Source organism: Mugil cephalus, chromosome 23, assembly GCF_022458985.1.
Source record: "Mugil cephalus isolate CIBA_MC_2020 chromosome 23, CIBA_Mcephalus_1.1, whole genome shotgun sequence".
NCBI lineage: Eukaryota > Metazoa > Chordata > Actinopteri > Mugiliformes > Mugilidae > Mugil > Mugil cephalus.
This window is the reverse complement of record NC_061792.1, coordinates 7,465,150-7,491,203: the sequence shown is the minus strand read 5'-3', so window position 1 is coordinate 7,491,203 and position 26,054 is coordinate 7,465,150. Positions and strand designations below refer to the sequence as shown.

Genomic DNA, 26,054 nt, shown 5'->3' with positions numbered 1-26,054 from the left:
GGTTGCGGTGGGCTCACTTCCTGTCTTCACTTTTTTTTTTTGTTCTTCTCATAAGAGGGGGTGGCGAGAGGCGTGGAAGCTGAGGACGAAGATGTTAGATTAGAGAGCAGAGAGAGAGAGAGGAAACAAGAGGAAGACGAGCAGTTCAGCGGCTACATATCTGTGAGAGGGAGAGAGAGGATTGAAGAGGACTGACTGAGCTGAGAACAGAGAGCGAAGCGGCGGACTAGGAGGAGCAGATGCGGTGAAAGAGATGCGAGGCGAGTCAACTCTATAGGATTTATGACTCAGTCTGAGACTGCAGTGAAAGGTGAAGATGTCGACACAAGGCTGCTGAAGAAAAGGGCAGCGGTTTCATCACACTCACAACTAAAACCAGTTTGATTTTACAGGTTTTCTTTGAGGAAACTGGAATTTTGACCCCACACACACACACACACACACACTGGACTGTGCTGCCGTCACTCCGCTCTGCAAACTTCAACACGCTGAAGGAATATTTCTGGTGAGTGATCTGCTTTTTTTTTTTTTTTTAACCCAAATGTAATGAGAAACAAGTTAGAAACCAAATCCAAGCCGAGCTGAGTTTAGTTTCTAGAATATTCACTGCTCTTCTTGTAGATCTGTGTGCGGCATTTCATGTGACCTTTAAATATATCATTCAAATTACTCACTTGCTGGTAAATTACGCACGACATATGTAAATGCAGGTTCAGTTTTTAATGAAGGCTTCATAACATTCGCTCTGTGAACTGACTGTGCTTCTTTTATCTTCTTTCTCAGAACCTGATGGTTTATACTTCGTCAATTCCTAACCACAATGACCACGTACTCTTCAGCCTCTTCTGTCACATCAACTCTTTCGGCAGCCGCTTCGTTTAACTCCTCCCTTTCGAACTCGACTTCATTCCTCTCCACTCCCATGGTATCGTTTTTGTCGGCCACTTCTCCTCCTCCTTGGTCCTCTGCGGTCTCCGGACGTCATGTGAATTGTTCCCTGGATAACACCGCCCTCCATGTGCCACTAGCCATCTTCTACTGCTTTTTCTTCATCTTCGGGTGTGTGGGGAACCTGTTTGCTCTGTGGGTTTTTCTTTTCTTACATTCGAAGCACAACTCGGTGCGGGTGCTCCTCATCAACTGTGCTTTTGCTGATCTGGTCCTCCTGGCGTGTCTGCCCTTCAGGGTGTATTATCACGTCCATGGGAAGTGGACGCTCGGGTCTGTGGCTTGCAAGGTGGTGGGGAATTTGTTTTACATGAACATGTATATCAGTATTTTGCTGCTGGGTCTCATCAGTCTGGACAGACACTTGAGGCTGAAGGGGAAAGGCAGAGCGCGCCGAGGCTTAAGGCTGAGGCTGTGTGGCCACAGTAAAGCCTGCACCTGGGTGGGATGTGCAGCTATTTGGGGCCTGTCGTTCATGGCCCTGGTGCCCATGATCGTCACGGCAGAAGACAAAGAGGACAACGACCAGTGCTTCCAGTACAAGCACCGGATCGTAGCCCAGGGGAAAGCGTACTTCAACGCAGTGCTGGTGGTGCTGTTCTGGCTCGTCTTCGTCGTGCTCATCATGTCCTACGCTAAGATCGCGTGCCAGCTGCTGAAGGCGTCCCGGGACAAGCCAGACCTTCCCAACGCGCACCGATACGAGCGAACCGCTAAGAAGTCCTTCTTTGTCCTCTTTCTGTTCACCATCTGCTTCGGACCCTACCACACCTTTCGCCCCATCTACATCTACACCCAGCTCACCGAGACGGTGTCGTGCGAGTTCCGGCACGTGGTGGACCACACCAATGAGGTGATGCTGTTATTCTCCGCGTTCAACAGCTGTTTGGACCCTGTCATGTACTTCCTGTTATCTGGATCTGTGCGCAAAACTGCCGTCAGAGCGCTAGGACACACGTTCGCCCACAGGTTTCCCTTCTTCAACGAAGCGACGTCCAACAGCTCCACGACTGAGTACAGGCGTCCGTCCGTGCCTTTCCCTGACAGCGCCCTGAACACTCCCTCCGTCACCCCCAGGACCAGCGTGTGCATCATGAACTCCAACCTGCGCCGCATTTCTACACCTAACGGCAAAAAGTGATCACACTTTTTTTTGTCTGACTCAAGTCAGCATGAACACTGGAACAAATATGCGTTTTTTCGTGTGGACTGGTTGGATAGTTTTCTGTAAAAATGATCAAAGTACTACTATCTTTTTTTTTTTTTACTTTTCTTATGTACATTGTGAAACAATGAAAATGTTTTTATAAATGATGATGTCAAAGAAATAAATATGTATTTTTATCATAAATATGAGTCATTTTGTTAAGTTTGTTGTTGCAAAAATCCATTTGTATCATCTATAAAACGATATTATTAAGGAGGAAAAAGATGCAAATCTAAATGCAGAACTGAGCACCATCTTTCACAGTCCTAAAAATAATGTGCACTTATAAATAAACAGCTCAAGTTTGTGTTATATTGTTGATTTGGGTGAAAAAACTGTCCTGACTGTATTAACAGGCAGCAATCAGGGACTCAAAGTGAGATAAAACTCGGCTGTTGGACGTGTGGATCAAAGCGCTGGTTTAGGACGAGTCCATCTGCTCGTGTCAGTCACCGGTGCTAAACGGCTAATCTTGTTGGAATCACCGTTTGATGCTAATCTGGCCATAGGTCGCGTGATGCGGCTACATGAATCGTGCCGCTTCGCAAACTGCTTCGAGGGGGTTTTGTCTGAGGATACGTTTGATCAAACAGCCACAAGGAAACTACAACTTAATCAAAAGAGCAAATGTTGATGGAAGAGGCATCTCGCACGTAGTGTAATGCGTCTGACCTTTATCTCCCCACATACAGGGAAAGTAACCTTCTCAAAGTGCAGCGCAGTCACTCGAGAGTATGTGGTATCAGCAAATGTATTATCCCCATTATGAAAAGGTTTTAACATTTCTAGTACTGTGCTGCCAGACAAGTGACGCGTTTGACTGCTTCTGTGGTTGAGTCTGGGGCACATGGGGCAGAGCTCACCTTTACGTCGCGATGAATCACATTGTTGTCGTGGCAGTACCGAAGAGCCTCCAAAATCTGCCTCATGTAGTGACTGGATAGACAGAATAAAAAAAAAAAAAACAAGACAAAAGCGAGATGATTGTTGTTTGTTTCAAACTTTAATATTTAAAACGTTGTAGTCACAGTCCCAGACGTGTGTCCTACCTGGCCACTGCTTCGCTGTAGACGAACCCAGCATCGGCTCTCTTCACAATTTCAAAACACAGGTCGGCTCCATCCATACTGAGAGAAAGACGATCAAGTTGGTAAAAAGTTTAAATGCTCTTTTAATAACAGGTGTGTTATCAGTTAACAAACCAAACAGACAAACCGGCATCTCACAAAACAGCTTGAGAGTCAAAACCACAACAACCATCAGGGAGCGATTTCATGACCTGCTGTCTCCATTTTCACGTTAGCGTTTTTAACCTCTATCTTGGGGACAAACATTACAGGAAATGAGGGGGGTGCAGATTTAAAACATAGAATCCACGCAGAGAAAACCAATTAACCGGGCAAGAAAATGATTTTAACGACGAGGGCTGGGGGCTGTTCACTGATCCTACAATGTGTCCTATGTATTTTATGTCGAGCACCAATTAAGAGACAACAACATCTTCATTCTTTTATTACTGTACTGTTAAACTGTATAATTGCTGAAGCCTGTGTATCCTTCTCTTATTCGTTTTAACTCATCAGGTCTATTAAAATCCACCATTAATATGACCCTGATCTTGATTTATCTATTTACCTTTAAATACGTCTCACTCTAAACCAAAAGGACACAAATAAATACTATATGAGATTGAGCGAACCACTTAGCGCACTTTTCTTTTGTCTCAGTAAAGAACAGCCACAACATTTCTGGGTTGAGTAACGTTGGCCACTGATGTGAAATTATTAGCAAGGACCATCTGTCGGCTGCAGACACAATTAGTCAGCGACTATTTATTTGTACACATTTGCACCCAGCATCTATATTCTTCCACTCTAAACATGAACTATAATGCAGAGTGCCGTCAGTCTGTGATACCTGCGGTGGTGGTTTTAAAGGGTTTCCTGCCCGGATCAAGAATACGTAAAAGAAAAGGCAGCAAATGTAACCATGGTTACGTAGCATGCCGCACTGACTTACAATTCGAAGACCATGTAAAGCATGCCATCGGAGCTGTAGGTCTCCAGCAGCTCCACAATGTGGGGGTGTTTCAGCATGTGGCAGATACTGGCCTCTCGCTTCAGATCTGGCAGACAGAGATTCGACAGGAGGTGTGGTGAGACGCGGTTCACGCACACAACAGTTAGTATTTAACTCAAGTGTAAATATAGGTACAGGTTGTGAAAAAGAAAAAAAAAAAGGTGTAAATTCTCAAATGTATGCCAATTTTGAAACCGTGTTTTTGCTGCAGCGAATTAAATCCCAAGCGGAAAGAAATCAGGTGTTGGGAGGCTCAAGAAAGCAGCACATTTATTTACACGGACTCAAGTGTTCATGCTTTCAGATAAGTGTGCGTCTACTCGGCCGCACACAGACTTTTAATTTAGTCTGAGCTCAGTTAGTTATGGAAAGCTTCAATACCTGCTGTTTTACAGAACGGTAAAGACTTAGAAGACAGAAAGTAAAATGATGAACACTATAAATAAATATGCAAACTAAAAAGACGGAGCAGCTTTGTTGAAGCGGTTCATGTCCCCTGGGAACAGGTACAGACTGAGGTGACGCACACCACCACCCTCCTCCTCCTTTCACACCTCAAAAGGTCAGTGCTTCACCACCAGAGGGAGATAAAGAGCACTTCATACAGAGAAAAAAAAAGGGGGGGGTCCCCTTCTTGATAAACAAGAGTACACAGACATTTGAGTTGGGTTGATGGATGAACAAGCTGGTCTCTAACAGGAAGGAAAGTAGCAGCAGATGGTGCCACTAGAAATCCATTTTAATTGCACATCTGGCTCAGTGTCATCAGCATCATCCCCTCTTATTATCACACTGCACATACAAGTAACGTGACTGTGCGGCAGCCATCGTTTTTTTTTTTTTTACACTGAATGAAAGACAAGTGGACGGCATCCTGTCTTTAAAGGAAAGGAAATGGACATTATTGACTGCAATGTGCTCAGTCCATAAAAACCTCATTTATACGCTCCAGTCTACTGATCTTTGTGTTTGTGTGTATGTTCTTTGTGTTGCGATGGACCAGTGTCATTATGCAACACAGAAAATGGCACCGTGTCCCCACCACAGAGCCCCCATTCTCCCGTCTCTTTGCTTCCATTATTTCTCTCCTTTTTACACTCGTCCTCACCCGTCTCGTCCAACCATCTATTCTTGAATTCAACAATGCTGCCCAGTGTCTACGCGGCAACGACTCCACCACTCAGACAGATAAGGGGGGGTGGGGGGGGGGGCATAGAGGCCTGGAACAGTCTGAATGAAACCAACGCCATATAAAATCAATTCTTCCCGAGGACGACCGGGCTCCGTTTTGTGACGTAACGTTAAATCATTTCACTTTGAAGTTGGTCGTGACAGAAGGAAGCAATCTTGACATTTAATGTTCTGACAAAGTGAAGTACAGAAATCACAATGAAAACTCAAAATGACTCGTCGCGCTCTTACCGACGAATCTCTTTTCCAGTATTTACACATCTAACTAATAATATTGTATTTTCCCTGAACTTCATCAACCATAAAGCTTTGACGGTAATTGAGTGTCCATCAGTTCACATCCATCTTTATGAAATTGTAGATATTCCAACTCTGCCACAGTCTTAATTATGCTATTAATCATATATTCCTCTAAAACTCTCGCATGCTCACACACACGAGTACATTCACACAGAGCTAAAAATGTCTGTCCCTCGGCTTGTAGCTCAGCCAACCTGCAGCTCCGTCTCCTTTTCAGCCACATTTATGCTGATGCAGAGTCTTTCTTAATAAGCGAAGGTATGTGGTCTCAGGAAAGCACTCTGGCTACACTCCAGTTCTCTACCTTGACACTATGAGGCCCCAAATTGCTTTTTTTTTTTTTATTTTCCTGACTTTTTAAAATGTCAGAAATGTCCGTGTTTAAAAAAAAAAGGTACTTTTTTTTCCCTAACCTCACGAGGAACTTTGACTGTGACTCACTCTTTGAGGTTTCACTGCGATATATATATTTTTTTATATATATATATGAACATTAACTAAATTCCTAACTCTTTTAAGTTTCTTCTCATTTTTGTAATATCACATATTATAACAAAGTATCTTACTGTATATGTAGCTGTAATTTTATGTGACGAATGATGAAAATGATGACAAATCTATTTAATCTATCTATCTCTCTAAATTACCTAATAAAAACTATAGTTAGAAAGATGGAATAATGAATTGATTTACTAATGAGTTGACTGAGGAACATAATTAACAAAAGCCTGAACAGCTGATTACCTTTCTAAGCCATTAATCACGCATATCGCAGTAATTTCAGGCGACAAAAATCATTACGTTAATGATCAAAAAATAAAAATACAATTCACAACTTTTCTTTAGCTTAAACAGACACTGTGACTTCTTTGTCATGTGAATGTGGTGTAAATTACTACTGGTACCACGATCTATGATCAACAGAAATACTCGCCCCCCATAGACCTGAAAAGCCTGATTTTAATTTCTGGTAAACGAATCTAAAGAACCAGTGAAGTATAAGAAATGACCTTGAACAGAAGAACCTCATATTTGTGTAATGACCAGCGAATTATTTTTGGTGCAACCAGAATTAGTTTTCCAAGAATACTACCCATCACCTATTAAAAACAACAAAAACAAACATTGTACATCCTCATTATCACATATACTGTGGGTAAGCTAAACGCTACCATTCTTGCTGCATGTGACCACAGGGCAGAGCAGCCTGAGACTAACGACCATCTTTCAAATATTTCTCAAGTAAGAAAAACAGTGTAATGTCCGGGTGAATAAATTTAGTCGCAGGCTTTGTTAGGCCGTGGACTTTGGTGGTGGAAAAAGAGGTGTAAATCTCCTCTCTTCTGTTTCTCCTCCCTTGGGTTATTTCCTTGTCTTGCTGTTATTGGCTGCCAGGCTAATCTCTGACTGTGGCTTCACAGATGGCACATAGTGAACGCCAACACTGCCACCGACATACACACACACACACACACACGCACACCTATGAGCTCTCTTTTCCTCTTAGTCAAACACACGCAAGCTTCAGTTTGACAAAGCGCAAACTCACATGGAGAGACATGGCATGCAACAATATCTCACACATCACCGTCGCTATAACAGGCAATCACACGCAGCTCCAACATATTACTCAACTGGTGCGGCCTGTGTGACATTACGACTCGTTTATTTCTGTGTGAGCATTAAATTATACGCTGGCGTTTGATATCTGAGCCAAACCGTATTTTCAGATATTTCCTGACATTTGTTTTTTACTCATACATAGAGCCAGGTTTGCATAAGAGCAAAGAAACCCATTCGTGTTCTCTCCCCCCGCATTTAAGTCCGTCGTTTGTTGCTGCGATTGTGTTAACACGGTTCACAACACGTCTGTGGTGTTTCTCACCTTCTGTGCTGAGGCCGGGGCTGGAGGTGAAGCTTGCCACATCAACGATCTTTACAGCAAACTGTTGGCCCGTGTCTCTGTTGATGCAGCGCCTCACCACACTGAAGGGACCCCTGCAACAAACACACACACACACATTAGAGATAATAGAAACCTACAAATGCATAAATATCAGTGTGGATTTCTATATATTAAGCCGTGGACACACACACCAGCCTAATGCAACGTGCATGTGAGAACATCTTGGATTTACAGTGGGTGGTTGGCTGCGCTTCGTCGTCGCCGTGCTCGTGCCAGTGGGAATTATAGAGCAGTGTGGTGCAGCACAGCTGTAAAAGCTAAAATAAAAGTTTTATTATAGAGACCTGAGCTCGAGAGACCTACAGGGCCCTGTTTATTTCTAGGAAAAAGGAAATGACATATTTCAAATTTGTGTTTCCACTTATAGCCTTCAGTGTGTCAGCCCCGACGCAGCTATGAGACGTGTTCCCCAGACCCTTTTATAAGAGCGATTTTTAAAAGCTCATATTAAAGATGATCAGGGAAGTTCAACAATGGGTGGTAGATTTCTTTTTAGATATTTAAGTCACATACAGAATTAATATAAGATGACTAAGATGGGACAATTTCAATAAGCCACAAATATTAATAATCTCAGTGATGGTAATAGTATCATGCCCCATTATAACTTTTATTGAGACTGTACACATAGATGTACATGTAATTTGATGTCATTTAAAGTGGGTTAACATAAATTTATCTACTGTAAAGAACATATGATTTTCCCTTGATGGATGACAAACTACTATCACGTGTCAAATTTGATTCATTTTTTTGTCTAATGACTAACAGAGTTACTTGTCATCGCATGAATCATTACAACACTGGTTTGTTGTATACATCCATAGACTTTTCTCTTGGCACACATGACAGGTCCTCATCACTGCCAGTGTCACGTGCTGCCACAACACAGATTTTGCGATACCGTCATTACCGTGACAAACACACATGCTTCGGTTTTAACACACACACACACACACAAGCGCCAAAGATCCATTTCCCAAAACACCAGATGAAGTCACACCCGCTGTTTACCAAGGCAGGAATATTGGTACCAAAGAAAGAAGGATTTGGAAAGTGTGATTTGGGACTGGTACAGCAATAAATCATCTGACGTAGGAGAAATAATTGCAAACAGGTTGAAGGAAGATCTGTCTGTCCACTGTGTATGACAATCAACCGTGTGTCTAACACGTTGTTTTCCTTGCAGGACTGGACCAGGATCACTCAATGGAGGGAAGCATAATTTCAACTTCTATCGCAGAGCAGCTTTTAATATCTATATTTTTATATCTATAGATCCACATGGGAACTAGAACACCTTGTGTTTCAATTGTCTCACACATGCATATGGTAATTAGTCACAAAGTGGTGGAGGCACTGGCCCATTGAGAGTCATAGACACAGTCATACACCCCCGCAGTGTTACAGCTGTCTCTACATCTCCCACATCTACAGTCCTCAGAGTTGTAATCAGCGCTACTGGCGACACACACACACACACACACTAACACCCAGGTGTTGAGGCAGAGTGGTGGCCATTACCAGGCATGCCTTTAAACGAATTAGTGAATGAACTTGCTTGAGCAAGTCGCTGTCAAACAAACGGTAAAAGCAATCGAGTTATGAGCGTGTGAGCTGCAGCCGCATTCGTCTCCAGCATCTGCATCCGTAATTATTAACCCGTACAAACAATTGCGAGCAGCATGTGCGCACCGAGAACTGTAAAACACAACGCGATTCCCTCCAGAGTCCACAAGGATCTGACAACCCCGGTGACCTTTGCCCCCCCCCCCCGGTTGATATCCTGCAGCAGCTGTGTTTATTTATTAAGAAGTGGGAGGTGTGGCGGGCTGCTCGAGCGCAGGGAGTTTCCCGACACCCCACTTCTCAGATGTGTGTTAAACAGCGAACGCAACCGCAGGCGCACATAAGATGCGGGGAGGGGTGAAGGTTTTTTGGCGATGATGTAATTCACACCGATAAAAGTCACTGCAGCCATTAAGCGATGAGGCGAGGTTGGGTGAACCTGCCGCACTTTATGCATCAAGCTCATTTCTAATCCGTCAATTCCAGGCGGCTGCTTTGAGAATCAATCACAGATTTGGGTGGTTTTTCATTAGCAGGAGAAAAGATGGTTGGCTGCTATATAATATAGTCAATTATGAACAAATTCAGCCATATACAGTAGCTATTATGAGAGAGAAAGTCACTGGAGGAAACAAAGAGTGTGCCGTCTTTCTGAGGACCAATGTGAGTGGAAGACATTAGTAGTAAGGACATTTAAAAGAACGCGTTTAAGGGCTCATATATGGTTTTAGGGATCGTGTTAGAATTAGGATGAGGTTGGACATTTAGTTGTGATGAGTAAGGTTGGGAATGTCCTCAAAAAGATAGAAGTACAGAAGTGTGTGTGTGTGTGTGTGTGTCTGAGTGTGAGGAAGCAGAGAAGCCACATGCCATACTGACATCACCGCAGCTGTGCTGAGTGGGCTCATACAAAACGCCCACACATGGCTCACATCCGACAGCGGCAGTCATCAAACATTAGCCCAAAGTGGCAGCCTTTACAGACTGCTCCTTGGCTCGTTCCCGCTCTCTTCTTTATGGAAATCAAAGGCTGGATGTCAGGAACATTTTAACATCCATACTGCTCGAGAGTCCAATTTTCTCTCAGGTGTTTTTCTTTCTCTCAAACAGGGACGGGACACATCTGTAATTGCAGACTCTCGCGTCACCGGCGCTCCTCTCTCGAGAACAACGATCTTTGCTTAAAGCAGCACTTTGCTCTGTGGCTGCAGCCGGCAGATGGAATAAATCTCTGCTACTGTATCCCAAACAGTGTAAAACTAAAGTGCAGCTGCAACAAACAAACATAATTTGTACGAGATGATCAAGTTAGGTGACGACCAGGGTTTGAAATCCTGGGCCCGAGCACCCGCTGAGATAAATTGCATCTCGTCTTGGTCAACATCATTATGTGGCAAACAGTGACAGGCCTTACATACCACCACTGAGCTATTTTCAGAAACCAAAACCAATTTCAATGCAAATCCTGTAGATCAACAGAGCTCACAGTTTATAGACTTCAGATTTCAAGAGAGGAATGACTTAAATTCATAATACGATTCCAACCAACAAATCCCCACGTAGCTTTTGTTTGTCCAGACGCCCAAACTGTGTTTAAACACAAAGCTTTTTTATTTAACAAGTTCAACAAAGTTCAGAAACAACCCCTTGAATATTAGCAGAGAAATTAACATTCAACGAGTTACAAACTAGAATTCAGAGCAGAGACACATCCCCTAAGGAGGTTTTAAAGCTTTGGCAGAAGTATCCTTTCTTCTACATAAGCCAGAAGGGGATCCAGGATTGTTTAAACCTCCCCGCAGTGTCTGTTGTCTGAGAGAGAATTTCAACTTCCATTCACAACTATTGATCTGCTGTGTGCGGGCAGCTTAAAGGGTCCAACATAGAGACGAGCAGCACACGAGAGGAGAAGGAAACAACTAAGATTACAACACAAGAGCGTCTAATGTGATAGTCTGTGTTGGCACAACCTAAAAACCACCAACAACATGGCTTTTTAGCCACACAAAAATGCCTCTCTATATCTTCCTCTACGAAACGGACGACGGGTTGACACATTGTGTCATGTGACACTATTGATCCCAGCAGGAGGTTGCAGCAGTGTCTTGCTTCAGGACAAAGAAGTGGATGATTGCCAGGCTGGGTTTTCCAGCTCTCCCAAGTCATATACATGCATGAGAAAACATATAACTCCAAACTACATACTCAACAACTACATCTATGAAGTCACCACAGAGATCAATGTAAGAAAAATCCTCCAAGTGGTTTGGAGCTCATTATATTTTGAATTGACCGATTAGCTGATCATTAATAAACAACTGCAGCCAGTGATATCCCAGAAGTCTCTTCTCATCTGAGCATTTAAAGCTTTTCTCTGTTTGTAACTACTTTAAAACACAATATCTTAGGAGAATACAGAGAATTTGCAGATTTGTGTTCAGGAAAATAATCATACAGTAACATATTAAATAGATTTACGCCATTGAAAGATAGTTTTATTATTTATTTAACCTTGAAGCACCAACATACTGATTATCAGAAAATGTACTTGATAGATATTTATATTTTGTGTTCGGTTTTCCTAGTTAAACCCAATTAAAGTTCATGAAGCAAAATAAACAATTTGCTTCAAGTTACAATTTGCTAAAAATAACATTTAACCCTTTATACTTATCACTAAGTGAAATACTTGGTAATTCTAAATTTCAACCCCAGACTGTTGCTGTCGGGCTTTAGAGAACTTCTTTCAAAATGTCACGCAAGAAATCAAGATCATATATGGTTTCCTGTCCCTAGGTGGTTTTAACTGAAGTAAACAAGTATTTCCATGAGTAGAACATGTAGAGGTGGGCCTTGCAGACCACATTTGAATCTGATCTGACCTGAGAAAGTTACCTCGATACTTTCTGATTGGTCGAGTGAAAACCACATTTCTAAACCTCAATGAGAGGCACATGAAGGCAAATTGTAAAATGTGTACTGAAGTTACCATATATGGCTCCATGCCCCAGAAAAGGTTAAGAGCATCTGAGGCAGCAGCTAAACACTTTGCCCTTCCTGCAGCAAAAGCATTTTGTCTCAGATTTATATGCTAAATGCATCTGTTTTGGGAAAAGGGAAACACAAGAGCACTAAAAACTATAAAAACAATCAATGAAAATTTAAAATCTAAATGTTGCCCAAGCAATTTAATTATCCAGCTCAGAACAAGCCAGAGGACTGATCACTTCATTGGTTCGGAGTGAGTCGCACATCCCAATATCCTTGGCTCTAATGAGCACCCCAGGGCCGAAATAAAGAGCACTGTGACTCCAATAGAGCTACTCAACAACCTAAGTCATATTCAAACAGAATCATTAAAGACAGAAGAGGGATTAAATTGCCTCCGCGCTTTGCCAACACCGACTTTAGCTGAAATCTCAAAAACAGGCCCGTGGACGCTGCGGTGTTTTTACGACAGGTTAACTGTGTAAACTACAATGAGCGCGTCGAGAGCAGCGTGGAGCCACCTATGCAAGTGTCATCTTTCACCAGAGTTAATCTAGTCGGGAGTTCAACCGACACCCGACCCATCTGATCTTTCTCCATCCAAACAGGGCTAGTGTGACCCACAGGAGAGTTGAATGAACGTATACATGACAAATCAAACGCAGCCCATATGTGTATTTATAGCAATGCTACACAAAGACGTATGCAGCGGTTACTGTTGCCATGCAACTATAAACCCTGATGAATTAGGGGTCTGACTCACTAAAAGTTCAGATATTTTGAGTTTCTGTGCTTTGCTAATCTCGAAGACAAACTAAACAAATCGCACACAAAACAACAAAAATGACTTTTTGTTCATCTTTCCATAGAAACCATCCTGAAAATTGAAAATCAATAAAACCTGCATTTACAGGAGATGATTACCAGACAGTGATCCCAATCCCATCCAGGCGGGCTGTTCAACACAATCCGATCAGGGACGACAATAGACGGCTTTTAAGAACAACAATAGCTGTCTGAAGAAGGGGGGGGACGGTATAAAAGGGCTTATGCACATGTTTGAAAGGAGCAAAGGTGAAAGGTTAGCGGGAGACGTGTGTGTGTGTGTGCGACAGCGCCGGGACCACGCAATAATGTGAAACAAATCACTATGACAACTCGTGGCAGACAACCTAATTACAACTAATAATTTCAGTTTGTTTCGTTCGCTCAGAAATAAATTTAATTAGCGGGCCCTGATCAGACACGGCTGATGAAACCTTTCAGTGTCTGGTTTTAAAACAAAAGAAAGAAATAATTTATGAATATTTTATTGATGGTTGGCTGTTCAGAACAAGGGATAACTATCAGTTTCACTCCCGGGTTACATTTAAAGTGGGGGGAAAAAAAAAAAATATGCAATGAAAGCCCAGAGGAGGCCTGCATTGACAACAAATCCTCAATCCGTTTAACGTAATGAGCTGCCACATTATCATCCAAAAAGTCCTGGCTTATGCTACACCAATTCACAGATAAGGGAGCAATATCCACTCAGCTGTTCGTCTCGCTGTCCACTACCTAAAACCCGCCTGGCAATAAAACATGAGGTTAAATACAAAGTGGGAGATGGCAGAGAGCTGCAGTCAATGTCTGCTGGCATTATTTATACCTTTAGCCTCAGGACCATCACATTCCCAACTCCACTTGTCTCCATTGATCTGCCTCGGCCTCCCTTCCACTCCCACCTTGCGGCTGAGGAAAAATGACCCCCACTCCACCCCCCGTAACACATCCCAAGACGCCAGCACTCAACACACTTGATCCATCAACTGTAGTTTCACAAAAGGGCCGGCTAGATGACGGGGGGCGGGGGATTTTCTGGTCTTGCACTTCTTAACCAAGAGCTCGACACTCGCGTCCCACTCTTCGACTGACCCGTCTAGACTGTGCGACCGTTCCCGAACCAATACGCGATGAAGTCGCTCGGCGTTCGCCGAGGTTACGAAACACTATATTTAGCTTTTTTATGTTGTGATACCCCATGCGGACCGTATAGGCGGCGGAAAAAGCAGGCTGACACGAGCACATTTTGAGGCGCGCGCCATCTGTTAAACACATTATAGAAATGCTTCGGCCAAAGTCTGGACGGTGACTTCGAATCCAAACGCGACTCGTCTTCCCACTTCACGGTACTAATTCCAACTCTCAAATAATAAAAACAACACAAATGGATTGTTTTCCCAATCACCAGCCGCTCCTCGTATCCGTTCCCAGGACTTCAAGGTAGCGATCCTGGACCCATCATCTATTAGTAACCAAGGCAACAACAACTCTCAAAATAAAGGACAGAGCCTAAGGGTCTTAAGAGCATGTCTCTTTCCCTTCAACAAACTTAATGGACCCTCAGACGTGGAGTGAGGGTTGCATGCAAGGGGGGGAGGGGACTAACCGGTAGCCCAGGCATGTCAGCCTTCCCGCCATGTCCCACCGCACAGAGCAAACATGCACACATGTAATTTTTTTCAATCCCAAACCTTTGCTCGTTTTTTTTTTTTTTTTTTTTTTAAACTGCACACTCGGCGAGGCTCCTGGTTTGTGACACCAGGCTGTGACTCCTTCACCAGGAGACTGGGGGGGGGGGGGGCAATCTGCCACTTAATTATATGCAGGTGTGGCAACGGTCAAACAAGGGGGATTATGGGGCAGGAATATCCCATCTGGAGGTCAGGTGATTTACTCCACAGGTCCTGATTCAAACCGAATCCGTCGGTGAGGAGTTGTTTACTCTGCCTGAACTAAATGTAACTGGTGTAAATTAAAAATTTTTTTGTAAATGTTGAAACAAAAAAAAAGCACGGTAAGCCATTGTGTGTCATTTAACATGTGCAATTAAATAGCGCCTCTCACACACTGAAGTTTCCCCCTTGGAGGAAAAAAAAAAAAAAAAAAAAAAACACATGGGAACACCCAGCCCAATTAAGCATGGCCCTCTTGCAGCTGTGGGCTCGGAAAGGCAAAATGTAGGGACAATGTACAACACCCTAAATTAAAAAAATAAAAAACTAAACAATAAAACATGTTAAACGTCAATACTTACTTGCCAATCACCTCACACAACTCGTAGACATCCTCGAAAAGCACGTCGTCGTCCGCCATGGTCATACAGGTAAACGAGGATGCTCCAAAGCAAGACTTCCCACCCACACGGGCTTGGGAAAATAATTAATGACAACGGGTTTTCTCGCTAAATTCGGTCGCTACCGTGCCACTCTACGCACTCCCGGTAATTTAAAAACCCACCACCCCCCCTCCCAATGTCAAAGACAGGGGGAAAGCCTGCAGCCTTCTCGAGAGTCCCGAGTTAGCCGGCTAGTAGCCACATTAGCTGGCGTCCAAAGCTGTCACTCCTCGGCCCCACCTTCTCCCGAGCTACTTCTCCCGGTAGCGAGCTAAATAGTAGCCACGGACCAGACCCCAGGGCGTGGAGATTTCCTCGCTCGCTTGCTGAAAAACACCCCTCCTTGCATGCCTCGGTTTCGTGTCTGCCTGCTTTAATATTCCCCCGGTACGCGACTCCGCTCGGCAGCATCCGCGGGCGCTTCCCGCACCGACAAAAGATGCTCCCTTCACCACCGCAAGCTAACGGGGGGCTCTCGAGGAGGAGAAAAAAAAAAAAAAACGGTTGGCTAGCTTGGGTTAATGCAAAGCTAGCTGTCGATATAATCACCGGGTTTGGCTCGCCCCGTTACTGCGCCGTGCACACCCCAGTGTATCGCAGATGGCTTATCCCACCGAAGAAAAAAACGGTAATGTGACCTGGCTGCAGTATATGCTTCAGCTCCCCGAGCCCAAATGGAAGACCGTCATGTCCACAACGGCTCCGCTGCATTACACCGTGTCCGTGTGTGTGAGCCTGGGAATATTTCAATTATATCCCCCCTCCAAACACACACACAGACACACAGCCGACCCCTTCGTTCCTCCGTCGCTCCGGTTCTTCTTTACGCTGGCCTGGCTCAGATGCTGGCTGGCTTTGACTGGCTGTTTCTCCGACTTCCAGAAATGCCAGACTCCTCCCTCTATCGTCCAGGAAACTGGCCCGAGCGGAACCGAAATGGCCGGACGCAGGGAACCAGATCCTAACCTGAGCGCCGCTTGAGCCAAGATGGCGCACGGAGGAGGCGGGGGTCCGGTTTAGGAACAGTTTCCTAATCCCCCCTCCCTCCCTCCAACGGTTGCATCCAGTCAATCCCGCGCAGGCGTCAACCAGCCAAACCTCATCACCTTACGTCAGCCTTTTCTTCTTCTTCTTATCTCCATCACATTAACATGCAGGTTATTCCCCTCTAAATTATAATAACTTATTCACCACATATTGGCCGCCAGCCATGCCAATAAAACGGATATATTTCGGAATATAAAGATGGAGTACAGCAATTTTCTCCGGTTCCCAAATTCCCATGGGCCCTAAGGGAGGTTCCTCAGCTTTATATAATTTAATTAAATTGACAGAAAGGCTCGTTCGTGTATATTATGGCGTTATGTATTGTCTAGCAAATATAACACCTTTTCTGTTTAAAAATATCTAACATTTTAGTCACACTCTTAAGAACTGCGATACAGGCGATTAGTGTGCAGTGATAAAAAGGATTAAGTATTTTTTTAAAAAAATATATGTATATTTTCGATTTCGATTTGTGTGGTGCAGGTGGCATTTGCAGAGACACAGGTGGAATTTCTTCAGGTGTGGGGAAAACAAGCGGGCATCGGGCATGTGCTGGCGATGCCCCCTAGAGGTGATGACAGGAACCGCACGTCTCCCACTACTCCATTTTGACTGTCCTCGGAGGACGCACAATGCATTTAACCACAAACTTAAAAAAAAGTCACAAAAAAATTGTAATTCCTATTTTAATATATTTGTTTTTATTTGTTTACTTGTTTTTATACCATTGCTCAGAATTAGGCAGTGTACGAAATATAGTGTACACTTTCGGTGTTATTTCATAGTGTAACCGCGACCAATATTATATTTCTATTTGAGAAATTAAAGTTTTCACACAAACGTGCTATATATTGGCTACTATTTTAGAAAATGTGTAAAAACATAAAACGAAGATAAACAAGCATTTGCATCATCGAAGTGATAAGATTTAAAGATGTGTTCTTGTATTTTTATAAAAAGAAAAACTTAAACTAATGCCAAATGAAAGTTACACTGTCTGATCAAGTCATGTGAAATGTCCTTAAAAAAAAAGAAGGCCTTCTCTATTTGCTAAAACATGAGTGCCGAGGATAAATGATTTAGTTCTCCGTCACTGATGAGAGAAATACTGAAATACTGACTCGAGACGCAGGTAAATAACAGCGTGAGCCATGCAGATGAAGATAAACAAAGGCATCTGGCTCCACTAGAGCGCGCTGTTGTCTCGAGGCGCCCTCTGCAGTTTCCATGGCGCCGCACCTCCTCCTCCTCCTCCTTCTCGCTCATCATCTGCAAGATGCCCCCATTGGCTGAAGCCCACCAGCGGCTCCTGATCATCCGATTGGCTGCTGATGTGGTCATCACACTGTCTGCTATCGAACAGCCCTCCATGTAAAAAAAACACACACGGCTGCTTGCACAACATACAAACGCATGTGCAGACACAGAAACTCACACACACACACACGCACGGTATTAGATCAAACGTGGGACTAGAAACAGTAAACATCAGCAGTAAAAAAAGAAAGAAGAAATGACAAAAAAAAAATAGAAAGTGTAGAAAAAAAAGAAAAGAGCTCTGTTTCTATGGTAACAGGGAGGGGAATGGCTTCAGTGGTTGCATGTGAAACTAGCAGCTATTGAAAAATGCACTCAGGCACACGTACGGTTGCGTTTGTCACCATGGAGGGTGTTACACCGACTTACAGGAATTTCTCTGACTTGCACAAACCCTCACAACTTGACCTCAGAGCTAACCCCTCTGTGACCTCATTACTTTAGAGCATATATTTATCGTCAGTCCTGGTGATCAGATTCCCGCCCCATGCCCATGAATTGTGTCCCCTTCTTACAACAACAGTCTCTGTCCAACTCTCAAGTGCGTAAGATAAGATCAGATAAGATATGACTTTATTCATCCCACAGCAGCAAGACATTCAGCATCACAGACACATATGGGTGGACTACACAAAAGAAATAAAATATAAGAATATCAAAATGTTTTCATTTTGACGTACTTCTGTTAATGTCTAATAACTCTGGACATTATGGAGCAGTTGCTACATGGTGTTAGCCTTTCTTCCACACAAAGTGAATTTCAAGTGTTGTTATTTTAAGTGCAATTCATTTTCCTTTTCTTTTTGAAAATTATATTTAATCAGACATGTAACGATAAAAATGTACGTTCACAGAGCTCAAACAGTGGATTGTTTCAAAATGTGAAATGGATGCAAAATGCAATGGAACAAATAGTATTTTATTTACTTAACAGTGTTTTATTTATGGCGGGTTTGCTGATTACATAGATTGCAATAAATTTTATTTTGCACGAGATTACCCCTTTCAAAATCTAAATGTTATTTATTTATGGACGATGATTAAAACTTTATTTTTTTAAAACAATGCTTCTCTTTTTTTAATTAATTTAGTACACGTATTTTCAAAACAAAAACAAACAAAAAAACAACGTTTTTAGGTTAAACTCTTAGTTATTTGTGGAAAATAATTGCTATTTAACGAAATACATCTAAAACTCCCACTTCCTGTTTGGATGGATGTGATTGGCCGATTTCAACCGCGCAGACTCCTGGGAAAGCGCGTTGTTCAAATTTGTTTCCGGTTTCTTTCAGCCTCGGTCGGTACAGAAAACATGGAGCGGCCCCGTATCAGGTACAACTTGTTACTTATATCGTTATTTCATGTTAGTTTTAACATTTACGATAACAACTACAGCATAATCTTGTCTGCACTGCGTTACGGCGCCTCGAGCTCTCGCGTTTACGCTTCTCGTCCTTGTGAATAGACCGTCAATGCCGAATAGCGTTCAGTTGTCAGGTACTTTAAGGTATTTTGCTTTTTATGAAACGCACGACTCATATATAATGTTTTATGACACAGTTTAAGAGTTGTAGGCTTCTAATGCATGATTCGGCTAGATATTATTTGCATAAAAGCGCACTGTTTGTTTCTTCTTCCGTTTTCATAATGGCTTTCCAAAATAAAACAAAAGAGAATGGACTCTGAATCAGCATTTTAGTTAGTACTCCGGTCTACGTGTGGTTTTATTTACTATTTTGTTGCTATTTTTATATCTTTCTATCCATCTTGATGAGGCAATTCTTTATTCATTTATTCCCAGTGTGTTATGTTTGCAGGGCTTTAATTTTTAGGTGCTTGTTTCTGCAGGTTCCTGCATTCAAAAGATAAATTGGGTCTATAAAAGTATATGATTTGAACCTGGAAGAAAGGTCTTACAAAGCACAACGTACTTTCATGTCTAATTATATGAAGAGCAGGGGGATGGTGTTAAGGAGCGAAGGAAACTGATGTTCTGTGTGTGGATTTTTCAGTGAGACGAGGACTCCCTCCACCAGCGTTGGAGTCCAGCGGAGGAGCAAAAGCAAGAGCTACCGGCAGTCGTACCACAGCCTGGGCGCCGCTTCCAGGCTGGGCCTGACTCCAGGATTCACGGCGCGGCGGCTCAACACCAAGCGAAGGGCCCCGAAGAGACACAGCATCGCCGTGAGTCACGCCAGCCAACTCACGCCCGTGTTTTTAAATGTATTTTTCATTCAATTAAATCAAAAACTGCATATTTGTGTCTTTACCAAAGGAGAAGGTGAGCCCGGATCACCTGGCCCTGCTGCTGAAGACGGAGTGGCAGCTGTCGTACGTCACCCCTCTCTACCACTTCAGACACACGCAGCTCAAGAGCTACGCGAGGCAGCTCTCGGCGTTCATCGCCGCGGAGAAGGAGCAGGGCCTGGCCGTGGAGGTGGAAGGGCTGCAGAGCGGCTTCAGGGCCTCCTTCTCCGCGGTGCGGGGGATGGCGGCGACGGACGACGACCCCGAGACCGTCTTCGTACAGGTGAGGTTCGATCACGCGTCGCCGATTGGAAGGGCAAAGGGGAGCCCGTTGACAACTCGATCTGTTTTCTTTCAGATCCTCTCGAAGCCGCCTTTCGCAAAAAAGGACGAACCGCAGAAGTCGGTCTGGAGCGGCTGGCTCTCCTGCGTCAACGGCAACGCCGAGTACCTGAGCTCCCTCCCCGAAGAGTTCACCTGCCTGCCTCTGTTTGGCAGCAGCGGGTCGGAAGCCCTCACCGCCGCCGTGAAGTCCTGGTTCAAGCAGACGTTCGACTGCTGCTTCGGCCCCTTGGAGATCAGCCACACGAGCCTCCAGTGGCTGGTGGCGCTGTGGACCAACTGCCACGCGGAGTCCAACATCCAGCACCTGAAGATGATCTGGAGCCTCCCGTCCGCGCCGCCGCTGCAGGTCACGTACACGGTGAGCCCGGGAGACGCGTGGGAGCTGTGGAGCAGCGTGAGGAAGAGTCCGGCGGGCGAGGAGGCGAGTGAGGAGGCGAGCAGCATCGACATCGAGGAGGTGACGGGGCTGATGAAGGGCCTGAGCAGCCACTTCTACAGACACTTCAGGCTGGATCTGTCGGCGGGAAGCCTGAGCCAGGTCGCCACGGCGCTGGGGTCGGCCAAGCACGGCGGAAAGATTAAGGTACTCGCGGCTTTTTCTCAAGCTTTTTAAAAAGCAAACAAACACAGAACGATGCTAATGTTTGTTTCGTGTCGTTGCAGATGTCCAACAGCCGATACGTGATCACTACCCTGACACTACTCACGGAATGCGCGCTCCTCAAAATGCCGATCTGACAGGACGGACGTGGATTTTATTATTTTTTTTCCACCAACAAACCTCTTTTCAGGCTTTTTATTCCCCCTTATTTCGTGTATCATAGCAGGACTTTTACATCAGCACAACCTGGGCTTCTTTAGCATTCTCTCCATCATCCTTTTGTAAATAGTTAATATAAAAAATCCTATATTTTTTTGTCGTGCATGTAAATATTTGTCGTGTGGCTGTAAATAAAAGTTCAAAAAGGTTGACGTTTGATGGACCATTTAAGTCGTAATGTATATTTCGTCTACTAGCATTTTAATAATAATCCCACGTTTCCGTTACTCGAAACAAAATCAGGCAACTTTATTGCAAAAAGACACAATATCCAACAGCTCGAAACAAGCTTATCAAAACAAACATGAGTACAAAACAACGGCCGGAGACGAGGTCCTAAAAGAAAACGTCACGCTCGAAAACATTTCTGCATATTGCACCGATAGAAAAAAAAAAAAGGCAAACAAAAGTAAGCAACGTGTGAAGTCCTACGTATGTAATTAAAGATGCCGCTGCGGCGCTGCTGTTTTCTTATCGCTGCACTGACACTATTAAACGCGCGGTGACAATAGTGAGGGTGTAGGAGTCGCGATCGCGGCGGCTCCATTATGCTCTTTGATGGCGTTTTACTGGCGTGATGATGGTAATTAGTGTGGAGCAGATGCTTGTCCTGCCATTAAAGCGCATTGTGGAGCTGGGGATCGTGAGGATAAAGGATCTTTATATAGCACTCGTTGTGAAGCATAAAATATATTCAGATTTAACATTAACTTGATCATGAGATGGCTATCAATCAGTACTGGAGGAAACCCAAACTAACTCCACAGCTGCACAAAAAGAAACACCTCCCGGCACTAGACCGGGGGAGGGAGGCAGCGGCGTTAACGTCCCGCTCTCTTGTTGTTTCTATTATATTTACTCTTGTGTGTATTTACAGCTCTGTAAAGGGAGTTGGATAAATATATTTACAACGGTTTGCGCCCGCACCATCTTTCCACTCGGATCCAGCAGCTACGCGCTCGGGACGATCCAGGCTTCGGAGAAAGCGGAGAGGAGTCTGCGCTAACTTGTGGCAGCTTGACATATTTGGCGACTGAAAAGGACTCGGAGTGGCTACGTTTACCTGGACGGTATTTCTCCAGCCTGACTGCAATCGCTCTGATAAAACTGTTTATATGGAAGCCGATAAAAATGTTTTTCTGTCCCCAAACTCTAGTTTTACCACCGTGATCCTATCCCATTTCCTCAACATACGCGAAGAGGAACAACCAGATTGAGTATATTTCATTAGATCTCAATCTGAGACAAAAGTTCCATCCAATAAGACTAGTCTGTTCAGATCAAGCTGTTTTTCTTCTATTTGCGTCCATGTAAACGTAGCCATCGAGTCCCTCAGATCTTCACAGTACGTTCCAGGTTAACTCCCCAACCACCAAACCACACACTCTTCCACAATGTGCACTCGAATGGAAATAATGATCGATTTTCAACGCGGGGGGGAGGTGGAGTAGAATAATGTTAACACGGTTAATAATCACTGTCACAACAGATCATGCCTTAGTCCCGAACGTGAACCCCCCCGCTCACTTCGTCAAATGAAGCCACAGACACACGGGGGCCGTGAGAGGAGGGGAGGTGAGAGGAGAGGGACGGGACCGACGTGGTGGTGTGATTCACAGTAAGAGGAGACTGCATGCGCCGGGGGTGCGGCAGCTTCAGGAGGCCAAGCCCAGGAAGAAGCCGCCGACGAACCCGCTGGACACGACGATGTTCCTCTTGATGAAATCTGTGGCCTGCACAGGAAAGGAGCGTGATTAAAACCGGCGTTACTTTTATTTTAGCTGTCTGAAAGAGGATATTCAAGAGTATCCATGCGTAGTAAAATACCTCCATGCACCACAAATCATATGCACAGGTGTAAGTGTAGTAACACAAACTGTACACTAGAGGGGCCTGTTGGATTATGAATTAAAAAACTACACCTCCCCACCCTAACTTATTTTATTAATAAAGATTTGGGATCTTTAAGATTTACTTCTTTTGGTACAAATAAATCAAAAACAAATCATCGATTCAATTATTTTCTTATTTTAATTGCCCCATGAATTACACACAAACAAATATTTTGCAACATAAAGAACGTATACATGCAACTCAGACAAAAGCAAGCAAAAGCGTTGAGAGAAAGCGAGCTTTGTTACAGATACCTTTACCTCCTCAATGTATGTGTTTATTTCAGGGGCTGCTTTGTTCGCTTTCTTCTTCAGGTGCTTCTTCGCTTTATTCACGTCCTTTTCCACCTTCTTCCAGTCCACCTGCACGTAGCCGCTGTGGTTGGCGAACTGCGGGGAAAGGTCACGCTCAGAGTTGTCTCGTGGATGCGGATAACTTGCCTGCACTCGTGTTTAGTAATTTAAGAGATGAGGAGAAGGTGTGGCCTTGATGACAATGAACCTACATATATTCCTGACTGAAACGCAACGACACTCGCTAAAACGACACACTGACGGTTCGCGGTGCCCCATAAGCATCCAGATGGCGTGTGTCCGTGTGGTGCCAGCTGACACACAATGCCGGCCTTTTTTCGCTGTAGAGCGGGGACCAGCTGAGCGCCACGCTGTGTCGTTGGCGTCTCCGGCTCTCGGCGAAGCTGACAAAATGTAAATCTAAAGATGCAAACCCGCGTCAAAGAGGGAGCGGCGGAGAAAGAGGACTGCGGGGCTGCCTCAACACAAAGACGACCACTACTGCTGGTGTCTCGGTGAGACTCTCTCCTCGAGCGTCAGTCAGAATCATTGCTTAGGCCCCTTTTATACTTAGATCTGATCGTGTTCGTTACTATTCTATCCCCTCTGTTACACTAACATCAACAAATGATTCGTTTTGCTCTCACCTGTAAAAGAAGGAAGCCTCCACCAATAGCGGTGGCTGCTATCTTCCCAACCCTCTGGAAGACGTAACCAGCACACCTGTACACATTGAGACAAAGGGTGCCTCCTTAAAAAAAAAAAAAGATTTTCACTCTATAAGAACATAAGAGTCCCTTTTTTTTTGGCTCTGACAGCCCATCGAGCAGCGTGCTCTGCAAGTTAATAGCGTCAACTTGTTAATACGCCTTTGTTAAAAGAGCACAGTTTATGTGAGATTAACGCTTAATCGCGCTTGATCCGTGCGTGACGCCGTTCATAAAGATGTGCCCTTACCACCCGGTCACCCCGCCCATCATGAGCTGCGTGGCCACGGAGTACTTCTCGGCGATCGGGCCCGAGTTGCTCCCGAACACCCTGCTCCACCACTGGTGCCTCCGGGCGTACTCCGTCAGGTCCACCACCTCGTAGACCTCATCCTCACTCTCTGGGTCGTCCTGACCCGCTGTGGATTGTGAGTAGATTCATGTTAGGGGCACTAAAACCCTAATTTTGCCTTTAAACTGCCTGCTAAAAAAAATGTTGTGGGTGTGTTTCATTGAACTCTTCCCTCCTCAGGACTAAGGCTGCACAGAAACAGAACCAAGACTCACTTCTTTCACAAACACTGTATCTATGCTCCAGGTACAAAAAAACCTCTTATGTGCAATGTCTATACAATTACAACCACATCTGTTTATTAATACCCACTTTTCGCTAATTGCACAGTTGTTGTTTCATCCTTGCTTTGAGATCGTTTAGTTTCTTTTGTCGATTTCTGTGAGATTTATTATGTATCGTCCTGCTATTGTGCTGTGATTGGACCTCAGTGCTTGTTTCGTACCTCATGATTTGCAGTGACAATAAAAGGCTTGAAACCTTAACTCAGTGTCTCTAAGAAGCCTAAATTTGAACATTTACGCCACTAAACTTAACAGCGACCCTTCAAACCTGCCCATTTGGCTCACGGGATTTTAATTCTATGCAAATGAGTAAGGATGCTAATATTAGCACGCTAGCGTCAAATGGCTCCCAATCCGATATCATGCACAGCAAAATCCTCTTAGTAGGGTTTTATACGCGGTGACGTGATGACCGGTCCCTACTTAAAATGTCGTCGGTGTGAAAAAAGTACATGTTATATTTGAAATAGGGGAGTAACACCCGGTATTTTCAACAAACAATATCACTAACCTTCCCTCTGCTCCGCCGTCGCCATTTTGGACAAGACCAGTTATGTCACCAGGATGTTGACAATGCTAAGCCACGCCCACACGGTGATGCTCTGCCACGTCAGTTGAAAATGCCTCATCTCGCTTGATTAGGCTCAGCAATTTAGCAGCTTTATTCTTAAAAATGCTGCAACTTTCTCTGGCGTGCGAGGGAGACGTGGTGGAATCTGCATCCCGATGGGTTGCACGGTCTGAAAGGCCCGGAAGCACCGGTGCACTGCAGTCACCCCTTCAAACCAGTCTATAAGAGAAAACTGACACCCAATTTAATAATGTGTCAATATAGATTAGTGAATATGAGTTGACAGGTTACCGTGGCAATTACGGTATTCTTCAGGGAAATAAAGCTTTAGTTAATGCGTATGGGGGATACTAAATATATTTTTTTAATATGATTCCAGGATATATGGGGCGTAAGGGATGTATGAAAATATGAATATTTAGGATAAAATAATGATATAGCAGGGAAGTCATATGGTGGGAGAGCGGCGCTCCTATTGGCTGAAGAGGGGGGCGAGGGCGTGGCTAGAGCGGCGCGTGGGTTCGCTGGGTGACACAATTGTAACAACTTTATCTTCGCGGCCGAAACGCATTTTATTGTCAAATACTCACATCTTAGATATTGTAGTCCGTTATTCGCATACAAACAGCGGAGCAATATCACTTTGTGATGAAAAATGTGACGTTTGAGGAGCTACCCGGAGAGCGCTTCTGTCCCCCCCGAAAGGATTTACTCTATCGAATCGCATCTTTTCGTCCTGGGAAAAAGTTTTCGACCGTTTTGTTTTCTCCAGT

The 26,054-nt window shown here is 44.2% G+C and overlaps 4 protein-coding genes across 15 annotated transcripts in view; 2 read left to right on the top strand and 2 right to left on the bottom strand.

The window, feature by feature from the left end:
* LOC125000618 (peripheral plasma membrane protein CASK-like) overlaps window positions 1–16,415 on the bottom strand; it is a 35,374-nt gene extending 18,959 nt beyond the window's left edge. For 4 of the 8 annotated variants that reach the window (XM_047576160.1, XM_047576155.1, XM_047576159.1 and 1 more), the window contains exons 1-5: window positions 15,325–16,414; window positions 7,611–7,723; window positions 4,175–4,280; window positions 3,205–3,282; window positions 3,019–3,091 (exon numbers count right to left, since the gene is read on the bottom strand). In XM_047576160.1, the coding sequence (XP_047432116.1) occupies window positions 3,019–3,091; window positions 3,205–3,282; window positions 4,175–4,280; window positions 7,611–7,723; window positions 15,325–15,389 (435 nt within the window). In that variant the 5' untranslated portion in view covers window positions 15,390–16,414. Of the gene's footprint in view, window positions 1–3,018; window positions 3,092–3,204; window positions 3,283–4,174; window positions 4,281–7,610; window positions 7,724–15,324 lie in introns of all 8 variants that reach the window. The other 4 variants (XM_047576154.1, XM_047576156.1, XM_047576161.1 and 1 more) reach the window with 2 other exon arrangements.
* Window positions 94–2,989, top strand: LOC125000619 (probable G-protein coupled receptor 34). 2 transcript variants are annotated; one of them, XM_047576164.1, is made up of 3 exons: window positions 94–310; window positions 393–505; window positions 784–2,989. In XM_047576164.1, the coding sequence occupies exon 3, from the start codon at window positions 821–823 to the stop codon at window positions 2,087–2,089; it is 1,269 nt and encodes a 422-aa protein (XP_047432120.1). In that variant the 5' UTR covers window positions 94–310; window positions 393–505; window positions 784–820; the 3' UTR covers window positions 2,090–2,989. The 2 variants fall into 2 exon arrangements, with proteins under 2 accessions (XP_047432120.1, XP_047432119.1); XM_047576163.1 differs by having other exon boundaries at window positions 94–505.
* A 754-nt stretch (window positions 16,416–17,169) lies between the features above and the next one.
* cenpl (centromere protein L) lies at window positions 17,170–21,333 on the top strand. Of its 2 annotated transcripts, XM_047576829.1 has the most exons (5): window positions 17,173–19,101; window positions 19,782–19,953; window positions 20,045–20,299; window positions 20,375–20,944; window positions 21,025–21,333. In XM_047576829.1, the coding sequence occupies exons 1-5, from the start codon at window positions 18,983–18,985 to the stop codon at window positions 21,097–21,099; spliced, it is 1,191 nt and encodes a 396-aa protein (XP_047432785.1). In that variant the 5' UTR covers window positions 17,173–18,982; the 3' UTR covers window positions 21,100–21,333. The 2 variants fall into 2 exon arrangements, with proteins under 2 accessions (XP_047432784.1, XP_047432785.1); XM_047576828.1 differs by having other exon boundaries at window positions 17,170–19,101; window positions 20,045–20,944.
* Window positions 21,334–21,405: 72 nt separating this feature from the next.
* LOC125000985 (FUN14 domain-containing protein 1) lies at window positions 21,406–26,007 on the bottom strand. 3 transcript variants are annotated; one of them, XM_047576830.1, is made up of 6 exons: window positions 25,872–26,007; window positions 25,222–25,513; window positions 24,325–24,493; window positions 24,015–24,090; window positions 23,329–23,463; window positions 21,406–22,914 (listed from the first exon to the last, which is right to left on the bottom strand). In XM_047576830.1, the coding sequence occupies exons 2-6, from the start codon at window positions 25,244–25,246 to the stop codon at window positions 22,837–22,839; spliced, it is 483 nt and encodes a 160-aa protein (XP_047432786.1). In that variant the 5' UTR covers window positions 25,247–25,513; window positions 25,872–26,007; the 3' UTR covers window positions 21,406–22,836. The 3 variants fall into 3 exon arrangements, with proteins under 3 accessions (XP_047432786.1, XP_047432787.1, XP_047432788.1); XM_047576831.1 differs by having other exon boundaries at window positions 23,335–23,463; XM_047576832.1 differs by lacking the exons at window positions 23,329–23,463; window positions 24,015–24,090.
* Window positions 26,008–26,054: the final 47 nt, after the last annotated feature.